This window comes from Carettochelys insculpta, chromosome 30 (assembly GCF_033958435.1).
Source record: "Carettochelys insculpta isolate YL-2023 chromosome 30, ASM3395843v1, whole genome shotgun sequence".
Lineage (NCBI taxonomy): Eukaryota > Metazoa > Chordata > Testudines > Carettochelyidae > Carettochelys > Carettochelys insculpta.
The window spans coordinates 4,774,694-4,786,454 of NC_134166.1; the positions used below are offsets into that span (position 1 = coordinate 4,774,694).

General features: G+C 48.9%; 1 protein-coding gene across 1 annotated transcript; it reads left to right on the forward strand.

Moving 5' to 3' along the window:
- Positions 1 to 3,453: 3,453 nt before the first annotated feature.
- Positions 3,454 to 8,243, forward strand: LAMTOR2 (late endosomal/lysosomal adaptor, MAPK and MTOR activator 2). Its single transcript, XM_074981033.1, has 4 exons — positions 3,454 to 3,597; positions 4,998 to 5,160; positions 6,856 to 6,945; positions 7,955 to 8,243. The coding sequence occupies exons 1-4, from the start codon at positions 3,530 to 3,532 to the stop codon at positions 8,009 to 8,011; spliced, it is 378 nt and encodes a 125-aa protein (XP_074837134.1). The 5' UTR covers positions 3,454 to 3,529; the 3' UTR covers positions 8,012 to 8,243.
- Positions 8,244 to 11,761: the final 3,518 nt, after the last annotated feature.

Here is an 11,761-nt window from a genome sequence, read left to right on the forward strand (position 1 = left end):
TCGCCTTGAGCAGGAGTGAGGCTGGGGACTAGAGAGAGAGACAAAGAGAAATGTGTAATGTATGAGAGACAGACTGTGATACAGTTTGAGTGTGAGCTGCAGTGTATATGTGACAATGACTCTGTGTGTGTGTGTGTGCGCGCGCGCTGGCTGCTGCTTGGTAAGTTTCTGAAAGAAGCCACCCTCTGTCTTTTAAGGGAAATCTGTCCTGCTCTGTTGTCTCCTCCTCCTCTGCTTTGCACTCCTGAGTGAGTCACTTACCGTCCATGCTTCAAACTGGAGCAGCTGTGCTGTGTGTCTCCCTCTCTCTGATCCCTGCTCTGTAGAAATGGGGTACAGGGGCAGGGGAACACCCTGACTTCAGCACTGCCCTGTCCCCAGCACCCCATCCCCCTCTGCATGGCTAGTCAGAGCATCCTAGGAGCAGCTCAGCTGCAGACAGAACAAGGTGTGGGGAGGGGCAGCTCAACACATGCTGCTGGCTGTAGGTATGCACACTCTGCTCATCAGCTGGGTGGGCTGGAGAGAAATGTTTGGAGGGCCGGATCTGGCCCTCAGGTGTGATTTTGCCCTCCCCTGCCTTAGTATCTGAGTCCCTCCCAGCCTAGAGTGTATTATCCTGTAAATAACCCCATGTAAGTTAGTGCAGTGCAGGTCTCCCCAGTTTTCACCCATGGGGAATGGAGGCGTAGAAAGATTAAATGATTTACCCATGGCCACACAGAGAACCTGAGCAGGGGATTCTGAAGTCCCTATAAAGCTCCTCGAAGGGAGGGTTCAAAGGCTCGTCCCACACTAACAAGCTGTTGCAAAGGAACTACAAAAAGCACCAGATAGTGATTGTAGATCTCTGATACACAGCTAACTTTTTAATGTAAGTAGCTGTGTGTAAAAATGACTAAATTAGGTGATTTGAAGGGGCTGTTTATGTGGTACAAATGTACTTGTATTGTGGATACAGTGTGGTTAAAGTGGAGTTTGTGTGAAGGTAATTCTCTCTCCCCCCCCCCCCGCCCCTGTTTTCCCTGATAGTCAGCGCTCTCAAATGGGGGCAGACTTGGTTGAAGTGGCTAGCTTCTGCTGAGATACTTAGACTGAAGTTATAATTTGGAGGGGGTGGGAGGTGAGCAATAAAAGTGGAGTGCAAGAGATGTGGCCTTCAGTAACATACCACGTTCATTTACCTTAGAGACTGATAGCTGCTCTTGCATAGATTCTGAATTCTCTGCCCTTAAAAGTTGTGACCGTTTCCCAGTTATCTGTGCAGTCACCAAGGGTTTTCTTCTACAAGTCCCACACTCTTTTGAGGGACCTGGGGTAGTAGTAGGAAAATTTATAAACTGATGGGACAGCAGTAGGGAAAATTACACTGGTGAGGCTACACTGTCACCCTGCCCCAACCCCACCCCCCCCAAATTATCAAAATAATGGGTCAGGTCTCACAAGAGTAACAAGCTTGTCTTAAAAAAAATCACAGGATCTTCCAAAAATAACATGCATTTGCTTATTTTAAAAATGAATCTTTGGAAGTCATGCTTGTAAGCAACTGCAGTGTCACCAGACTAGTTTAGTGTAGGGGTGGGGTGTTTGTGTGTTTTAAATCACAAGCCTCAACATCTTTGGTGTCTCTCTTCAAGCATAAGCTCCTGGAGTCATGTGAGAATCACACATAGATATGGAGCTGATGGTTTTGTAAAACAAACCTTGAAAACATGACCTGGATGTTCCCAAATGCTTAAAACCCAGCAAGCCAATAGAAAGAAACTCATAGATCAGAACAAAAAGCAGTCAAGTAGCACTTTAAAGACTAGCAAAATAGTTCACCTAGGCCGCGTCTACACATGCACACTACTTCGAAGTAGCGGTGCCAACTTCGAAATAGCGCCCGTCACGGCTACACGTGTTGGGCGCTATTTCGAAGTTGAAATCGATGTTAGGCGGCGAGACATTGAAGTCGCTAACCCCATGAGGGGATGGGAATAGCACCCTACTTCGAAGTTGAACGTCGAAGTAGGGCATGTGTAGACGATCCGCGTCCCGCAACATCGAAATAGCGGGGTCTGCCATGGCGGCCATCAGCTGAGGGGTTGAGAGACGCTCTCTCTCCAGCCCCTGCGGGGCTCTATGGTCATCGTGTACAGCAGCCCTTAGCCCAGGGCTTCTGGCTGCTGCTGTGGCAGCTGGGGATCCATGCTGCATGCACAGGGTCTGCAACCAGTTGTTGGCTCTCTAGAGCTGTGTCTACACGTGCACGCTACTTCGAAGTAGCGGCACTAACTTCGAAATAGCGCCCGTCGCGGCTACACACGTCGGGCGCTATTTCGAAGTTAACTTCGACGTTAGGCGGCGAGACGTCGAAGTCGCTAACCTCATGAGGGGATGGGAATAGCGCCCTACTTCGACGTTCAATGTCGAAGTAGGGACCGTGTAGACGATCCGCGTCCCGCAACGTCGAAATTGCTGGGTCCTCCATGGCGGCCATCAGCTGGGGGGTTGAGAGATGCTCTCTCTCCAGCCCCTGCGGGGCTCTATGGTCACCGTGGGCAGCAGCCCTTAGCCCAGGGCTTCTGGCCGCTTCTGCGGCAGCTGGGGATCCATGCTGCAGGCACAGGGTCTGCAACCAGTTGTCGGCTCTGTGTATCTTGTGTTGTTTAGTGCAACTGTGTCTGGGAGGGGCCCTTTAAGGGAGCGGCTTGCTGTTGAGTCCGCCCTGTGACCCTGTCTGCAGCTGTGCCTGGCACCCTTATTTCGATGTGTGCTACTTTGGCGTGTAGACGTACCCTCGCAGCGCCTATTTCGATGTGGTGCTGCGCAACGTCGAAGTTGAACATCGACGTTGCCAGCCCTGGAGGACGTGTAGACGTTATTCATCGAAATACACTATTTCGATGTAGCGTGCATGTGTAGACAAAGCCCTAATAAACTATTTTGCTAGTCTTTAAAGTGCTACTTGACTGCTTTTTGTTTTGATAGTGTATAGAGTAGCAGGGCTTCCTCTCTGTTACGATTCATAGATCAGAAGTAATAGATTTTGGTTATTTTTATCTGTTCTTTTATAAAATGTTTGCGTTTGCAGTATTGCCATTTTAAAGTCTAGAAACTTTGTTTTAATGAAAGCTGAGATTCTCCTGACTCCAGGAGCTGAGGGTGTTAAAAAAACTCTCTAAAACATGTGTGTTGTGTTCACAGTCACGGAGCTATTTGTTTGTAGCTTGTATGTCAGTGAATGGCGTTGCCTTGTAGTGTGATTACAGGCGTGTGACCTGCTAAGGATTGGGATCCTTTGGTACGTAGCACAACTTGCATGCAAATAACGCACAAAGGCAAATGACACCGCAATCAGTGAGTATGATATGCCCTGTCCTTCCACGTGGGCCTGACTGCAACAGAACGGGAAAGGAACTACAACTCCCAGCGTGCTCTGGGGCTGAGGTCCCCCTGCACGGGTTGATCAGCTGATGGGGAAGCAGGAGGTCTGAGCTGTGTGTGTTTCCACCGCTGCAGGGAGCAAAAAGGGTCTGTGGCTACCATGCTGCGCCCCAAGGCTCTTACCCAGGTTCTGAGCCAGGCCAACACTGGAGGAGTCCAGAGTACCCTGTGAGTATAAAGGGGCTGGGGAAGGAGTGGGGGGGAGGTGCCTGCGTATGGCTCCAGGAGTCCTCACCTTGAAGTATCATGGCCAGATCGGGTCCCCTTGAGAATTAGAGCCCTTTGCTCCAAAGGGTGTTCCCCTCCCCCTGCATCTCCCTGTCTCTTGCCCAGCCAGGAACAGGGACATCTCAGTGTCCCACCATCAGTGTTCCCTGTCAGCTGAGCAGTTGGGCAGCTGGCCAGGAGAGCTTCAGATGCGCCCAGCTGCTTATCAGAGTGCCCACAGCTGTCCATAGCCAGCAGCATGTGGTCCTGTTGGTGGTACATGCCTACTTGTGCCTCAGTGCACATAACATTTATTCTGTGCATGGATGGAAAAAATTAGAGGGAACGCTGACCCCATCCAGGTTCAGATGAATTGTACAGTTCTTTATCTGGAAGAATTAGAGAGGAAGAGGCAACCATGTGTGCCCCAATTAGGAATGCGCCCCCCCCCCAAAGGCTTTAGGTGCGATTGGGGGTTAAGGCGTCTTATTAGTTGTGGTCCCAGAAGACCTCGGGGGAGAACAGAAGGAGGCGTGGAGAATAGAATACTAGTATTCTCCCTGCTGAAATGCTGGGGAGAGATACGCCCTTAGACTGCGCTTATGTATTGTTTCATGCTAGTAGTCTTGTTTTCTTTGCTTAGACCTTCTCTGTGCTGGAGGTTTGCCTGGGGACAGCCAAATGAGTGCAGAGAAATGGGAGGGGATAACAACTACATTTGTATAGATTTGGTCTCTAATGTAGAGCCTTGTTAATCCACAGATATTTGCTTTAGATTTGTGGGAATCTGCAGTCATGGATGTGGCTACCCAGGGATCAGTTTTACAGTTGCAGATGTGGGTACAAGTTTTGTATCTGCGCAGGGCTCTGCAAACAGGTCCCTTGCCAAAGAAACCTACTACATATTGAGCTGGAGTTTCTGAATAGAACACCAACCATGTGAGAAAGTGGGGTGGGGAATCATGACATTGAATGAGTGCTGTGGCTGTAGCCAGAGCCGTAGCCAGAGGAACAAAAGATGTGTATGTGTTTGGGGGGGGGTGTCTATTCCTCATCAGCCCCTTTTTCCTAGTAGCTGATGCACCCATGGAAAAATTGCATCCCTGCTAGAGAGGAAGGATGGTTTGGTGGGGAAAGGAAAAGCTCAGCCATTGCCTCCCTATCTGACCTTGGGCATGTTTGTTTGTATTGGGGCCTCAGATTCCTTCCCCCTAAAATAAGGGTGAGACCTGCACTGGGGGGGTGTGCCATGAGGGTCAGTGCACTTATCTGATCACAGAAACTGTATAAAGACTGTGCCTGAGAGGCATAAAATCCTGGGAACTGTGGGCATTGGGCTCAAATTCTCCTCTCCTTTGCAGGCTCCTGAACAATGAGGGGTCTCTGCTGGCATATTCTGGCTATGGAGACACAGACGCCAGGGTCACAGCAGCCATTGCCAGTAACATTTGGGTGGCCTACGACAAGAACGGTCACCAGGCTTTCAATGAGGACAATCTGAAATTCATCCTTATGGACTGCATGGTACATTGGTGGGGGGAAAGGGGGTTAAGGCAGGGATCTGTTCCCATAGGGAAGTCTGTTTCTCTGCAGGAGTGGAATGCTGCTGCCTGTCTCTGCTCTTCCCAGTTTAACCCATAAATCCCTGAAACAAGTGTGGAATTGGAGCACAAGGCTCCAGACACCAATGCTCAGCTCTGCCACAGACTGACACAGGGCAACTGCCTTTCTGCCTCAGTTTCTCTATGTATAAAACAGGATAATAGTTGCCTCATTGGGCGAGGCTGAGGTTCACATTCAGAACTCTTTAGATCCTGTAACAAGGAAAGGTGCTATAAGAGCATATATTATCCAAAGCCAAAACTTTAAGAAGGTTGCCATTCTTCCCTCCCGCCCCACACACAGTTGAAAGGTCTCCCCCCCACCAGAGCACATGCCTTGCTTTTTAAGAATGACCCAGACTTTCAGGTGTGATGGTACAATCCAGTCGAATACTAATGTCCAGTTGTTTTGACCACCTTGTGCAGGGCAGTAAGAACATGGTACTTAGTTCTGAAGCAGCAAATATCAGAGGCGTAGCTGTGTTAGTCTCCATCTGTAAAAACAACAAGGTTTCCTGTGGCACCTTACAGACTAACACATTTTTTTGGGCATAAACTTTTGTGGGTAAAACCCCCTTTGTCAGATGTATGGAGTGGATATTACAGAGGCAGGCATAAATATATGATAAAATTTCCACACCATGCATCTGACAAAGTGCGTTTTACCCACAAAAGCATATACACAAATAAATCTGTTAGATTCCTGTGGCACCTTAAAGGCTATTTATCAATAGATCTCTGTAGACATGTAATTGAGTATCTGGTTAGACAACTAACTAATAAGCATCTTCTTATTGGTTACTTGCAGTTCCCCCCAAGTAAATAGGAAGTGGCTGGCTCAGCCTCTGGCAGTTTCTCTTCCCCTCTTTCCCACCCACTCTGCATTTCATGTGTGCCGGCTCAGCTTTTTAAATGCAGAGCAGCAGGGTCGAGATGGGAGGTGGGGGAATTAACTGAGGTTATGTCTGCACTACCCGGGAAGATCAACCTGCTCAGGGTTGATCTTCCAGGGTTTTATTTTGAGCATCTAGTATGGATACATGAAATCAACCTCTCAGTGGTTGCAGTCGACCCCTATACTCCTTGCAAGATGTGAGGGGTAAGGGAAGTTGATGGGAGAAACTTTCCCATTGATCTTCCCTGATAGGGACGGCCAAGTTAGCCAAGTGCAGATATGTCAATTTTAGCTACACAGTTGCCATAGCTAGAATTGTGTATCTGTGGTCGACTTACTTTGCCTAGTGTAGATGTAGCCTGAGTAACTGACAGAAATTTTGGCATTTACTTGGTTCTCAGATTACTTGTTCTTTAACATCGCTACTGAGCAATTAACAAAGGAGGTCCATCCTACAGTCTTACAAATGGTAAACTGAGGCAACAAAATGTGGTTACTTTCCAAGTCGACCACTGGTAGAACAGAATCCAGGCCTCTCAGATCCCCGCCTACTGCACCCCACTGCCTTCCTTTGGATCCCCAGGGTCCTGACTATAAGAGCAGATGAGCAAAATATCTGTTCTGAGGCACTTATGGAGCCCACCACTGGGAGGCAGTTCTAGAGCAGAGCCCTGTGAACCTATCCATTAAATGTATTTTTCTTCCCCCATGTCCCCGCTGCAGGAAGGCCGTGTTGCTATCACCCGGGTGGCGAATCTCTTGCTGTGCATGTATGCAAAAGAGACTGTTGGATTTGGGATGCTGAAAGCCAAGGTGATGCTGAGCTATCGGGTCACATTTGAGGGGTGGGCTGGGGTGGCTGGGAGCACGCTGTATCGCTGCAGATTGAAAAGTGGACTGTTGAACTCTCTCTAGGGGAGGGGTGGCCTGCCAGTTAGAGACAGAGCCAAAATAGCAGTAGATAGAGTGCGAAGAGCCGTGTTTGATCTCTCTCTCTCTCTCTCTCTCTCTTTATTTATACAGATATCGCTAGATCGATATCTATCTATCTAATCAAGTAGCTCAATATCCTCCCCCAGAAACAGGCACCCCCAGCCCCGCACCCTCTGCTCTAACCCAATCCTCCTCCGCTCCCCCAGACCCCTCCCGTCTCTGCTCTAACCCAGTGCCTGGGACTCCCTGGAGCCACAGCCACCACTGCTGCAGCCGTGCGCTTCTCCTGCCATGTGCTGGGGCGCATGTGCAAAACGTGGTGAGCAATCCGGGCACACAACTCCGAGTAGGAGCTGCATTTCGTTGATCAAAGAACCGCATGCGGCTCGAGAGCCACGGGTTGGCTGTTCCTGCCCTAGGGAGATGAACAGCTCTCTACCTATAATCCCCTCAAGTCAGAGTGGCATTTGGTGGGGAGGCACCTAGATGGGGCCTTTGGTTCCCCCAAAACCTCTTAATCCCAAGGGTTCCCTTAAATTGGGAACAAATTACTTACACTTTCAGCCCCATGTAAACTACCAGATCTTGGTACAAATGAAAGCAGGGTCAGGGGTGTATAGCATAGATATTTATAACAACCTACCAAGCCTGTGTGACTTTGTGACCTGAGTTGTCATTTATATTTGTACAGCCCCTAGCACAGTCCCAATCCCGTGCCACTCTTCCCACAGGTACACTGTTTGCCTGTTTCCTCACAGTAAACTAGGGGTAATAATTCACTCCTTCACAGGAGGGGCTAGAGCATACAATGGAGGAGCAGCGCTCAGCGTGGTTTCTTGCCCCTTTATTAGTGCTTCTCTTACTGTGCTGCATTATAATCTGTTCCCAGGCCCAGGCCCTCGTCCAGTATCTGGAAGAACCTCTCACGCAAGTGGCAGCCTCGTGAGCGAACGCCAGACCGGCAGTTAAGGACAGCCAAGGCTATCGCAGTGCAATGGCAAAGAACCCTGCCCCCCAGTGCTTTTCTGGTGGAGAACCGGTGAAATGGGCACGTGAATGGGTCCCTGGGCCGTTTGAGGCCTTGGCCTCGCACTGACAACTGCCCTGGCAGCTCTGGGCGAAGCCTGGGGCCTGTTTTTTAAAATATATATTAAAAAAAAATAAAATTGTGTTTGACACTTAAGTCCCATCTTGCCTCTTTGGGAGAGGAAGAGAGGCAGGATCACTGGCAGATTCCCTGTTTTGGTCATTGCCTCTGACGCACCTGGCATTAGGCACTGTCAGAAGACAGGCTCCTGGGTGAGAAGGAGCTTTGGACTGACAGCGTGGCCGTTCTTATGAAGGGCTGTGGAAGTCCATAGCTTGTCTAGGGAGCAGCTCTTTGACTCTAACTGGTTCCCTCCCCTCCCCCAGGTATAGTACACAGTGCAGCACAGACAAGTCATTGTCTGTATGAAACTTCAGTTTGCACTGACTTCACTAGCGCTTTTTATGTAGCCTGTTGTAAACTAGGCAAACATGCCGATGAGTTGACGTACCCGCCAGAAGATCTCTGTGTGCCTCCAGGGGCATGTGTGTCTCCACTGAGAACCTGTTTATACTCTCTTGTTCTGATGGGCGAAAAAGGGCTCGTGTTGAAGGACTGATCAAAACTTAATCTGGTCTCCTACAACAGCTGTGTCCCTAAGCCAGCCACTGATGGATGTGTCTGAGCTGTGTGAGTGGGGGAGGGGTGTAATAACCACAGCCTGTCAATCTGCAAGTCCATCCACCCTTCAGAGCAGCTCTGTGTCTGACCCTAGCCTCTGACCACGGGCAGCACTGACTGCTAAGGTCAGCTCTCTGCCTGCACCGAGTACCAGGGCACAGCCCATGGGGCAGATTTCAGCTGCATCTCTTGAGCAATACCCACCTCTCTTGAGCTGTTCTTGGTGTTCGTTTTGTGTTGTTCAGTTGCAGGCTACTGCTCCTGGGAGCCCCACTATTTCCTCACCCACCTTTTGGCTGTACCTTTAAATGAGCTTTGCCCACGCACAGGCTGCTGGGGTGTTCGCTGTGGGAAAAACTCCCCTTTCTGCAGAAAGGCAGTGTGAAACTGACTTTGTGTCCCGGGAAGGCCACCTGATAGGGAGTGGTGGATAGGAAAGGAAGAGTCCTGGGGGTCTCTTCCCAGGTCTGCCACTGACTTGTCTGGGTGACACTAGGAAAGAAACTTTCCCTCTGTTCCTGTTCTCCTCTCCTACCTTCTCTGTTTTTATTGCAAACTCTGGGGTGGGGATCCCCCATGGTGTGTGTCTTTACATTACCCTAGCAGGGTCTGGACCTTGGTTGGTGCTTCTGGGTATTACTGTGCTGCAATGTGCCTAGGTTTATGCACTATTAACAAATCTGACAAGTTTTTCCCCTTGCACCTACTGCATAATTAGACTTGGGAACACTCTGCCCCAGGATCTGATGAGGGCAGGAATTTAGCAAAGAGAGAGTAGACACTTATGCAGGATCTTGTACTGAGCTTATCACTCCAGTAATTGAGGACTAGTTTGTTAAGCGGACAGCTTAATGGGTTACATCCAACAGCATCAGAATAGTTCAGATCAGTGGTTCTCAACCTGGGGTCTGCGAGGGCATTGCAGGGGGTCTGTGTGTGTTCTGGGGGTGGGAAAGATAAATAAAAATGATTGTATAAAATAAGTTTTTTAAATAAATTGCCAAGTTATAATTTATTATTTTTAAATTAAATACCTTCCAATCATGTTATGAATTGCTATCCAAAAATCTATGTTGTGATTTCCTTTTTCATTTAGTGAAGTGTATGTAGTGTCTAAAATTGGCTTGGGGGGTCCACGAATGGCTTGGGGGATGCTTGGGGGTTAGTACTAGTGAAAAGGTTGGGAACCACTGATTCAGCCCTTGGATGGAGCCCTTTCAAAATGCAAAGCCTCAGCATGAAGGTTTCAAGCAATCTCTACAAGAGAGTTGGAGGAGATCTTCAAATGGGTGTGACAGGTTAGGTCCTGGCTGCCTACTGGGGAGGGAGAAGAGGGGTTTTCTCGTCTGCCATCGAAGCAGCTGGTGATGGATCTTTGAACCAGTTGACCTGGGGCCAGGGAGCTCACCAAGATTCAGAGGGGTGCTGTGATGTCTAGTTTTTCCCTCTGTTGCTCACATGAGGGCAGTAGAGGATAAGGGATGGAACTTTCGTTTCCTAACAGAGAAAGCACAGGGGCTAGATTCTGCTGCCAGTAACCAAAAGTGGGGAAAGTGCCCAAAAAGTTACTTGAGTAAAGTGCAGCTGCTTTCATTTCTGGGTACTTGAGTAAAATAAAGGTGTGACAGGTGGGTTTGTGCATGTGTACTTTTATTCAAGTAGTTTTGCAGGAGGATACTGGTGACCTGTACTTAAGTGCATCCCCTACCCAGCTGAACTTTTACTCAGGTAACTTTTTGGGTACTTTTTCACCTCTGCTGATAACACTGGTGTAAATCTGGAGTGAGTCACTGGGATCACCCTCGGTTTACACCTGTGTAACTGACCACAGACATGCAATCAGAGCATCTGCAGCATCCTGGTCTGGTTCTGTAAATCTAGCTGCTGGTGGCACTATGCCCAGTAATATCTGACTTTCTCCTCCTACCTCAAAGTGGATGGAGTTGCTCCTGGCCTGCACCAGCAACAGGAGAATCTGCCCTGGTATCTTTAATAGTGAAACTAGCAAATTGATCTGTTGAGGCAAGCAGGGGTGGGGATCGTTCAATGAGCTCCCTGCTTGGGGAGGATGTTGGTTATATAAACTAAAAGGTACCTAGCTTGTGTTCACATGGTCCTGTCTGACACAGGACTACACCAATGCAAACTAAGAACCTGTTACAGGGTGAACCTCTCTAATCCGGCACCCTCAGGACCTGGCAGGTGCCAGACGAGAGAATTTGCTGGACTATGGGAAGTCAATATTGTGTAGCATGTCACCAGCACTGCTTACTGGGCTCTTGGAAGACATTTGAGAGTAAATTACAGCTAAGTAACAACCCAGAACACTGAAAGCCAAGGCTGGTGGCTGTAAACAAACTTCATGGGACTCTGGGAAACTTGGTCGCCTCCATGATAAGTGGTCATTTGGCTAACTGAAATCATGGCAGATTACAGAAGTTGCTGCACAAGAGTTCCAGGTTAGAGAGGTTCATCCTGCAGTTCATGTCATCAAGGTTTACACAGGGCAGCGACCCATGAGCACACTCGCAAGTTCATGCACCCTGAGTCTGGGCTGCAGCACTGTGTAAACAAACCCCAAATTGTGTCCCCCACTCTCCTCCTGTCTATACAAATGATGGAAACAGAAAGAAATTTGTTAACAGAGAGCTGAGGGGAAGGCAGCGTGGCTTAGTGTTTAGTGCATTGGGCAGGAAGACTGAATTCCACCCCTGCTTATGGTCTACTGGGTGGCCTTGCCTGCTCTGTACCTCAGTTTCCCAGTCTGTAAAATGCACGTAATGCTATTAACCTCCTTGAGCACAGCACTTTGACAGTGGCAGAATGAAAAATAGGAGCTATAATTACGGAGGGGGAAATGTGGCCCAAGTGAGGCCCATGGGAGCTTGGCTGGCCCCTGCAGGGGAGCCAGGGTTCTATGTGCTCCCTGAGCCACATAAAAGGACTTTGCATCACCCCTTCTGCATTAGCATTAGTTGGCTCAGAGGT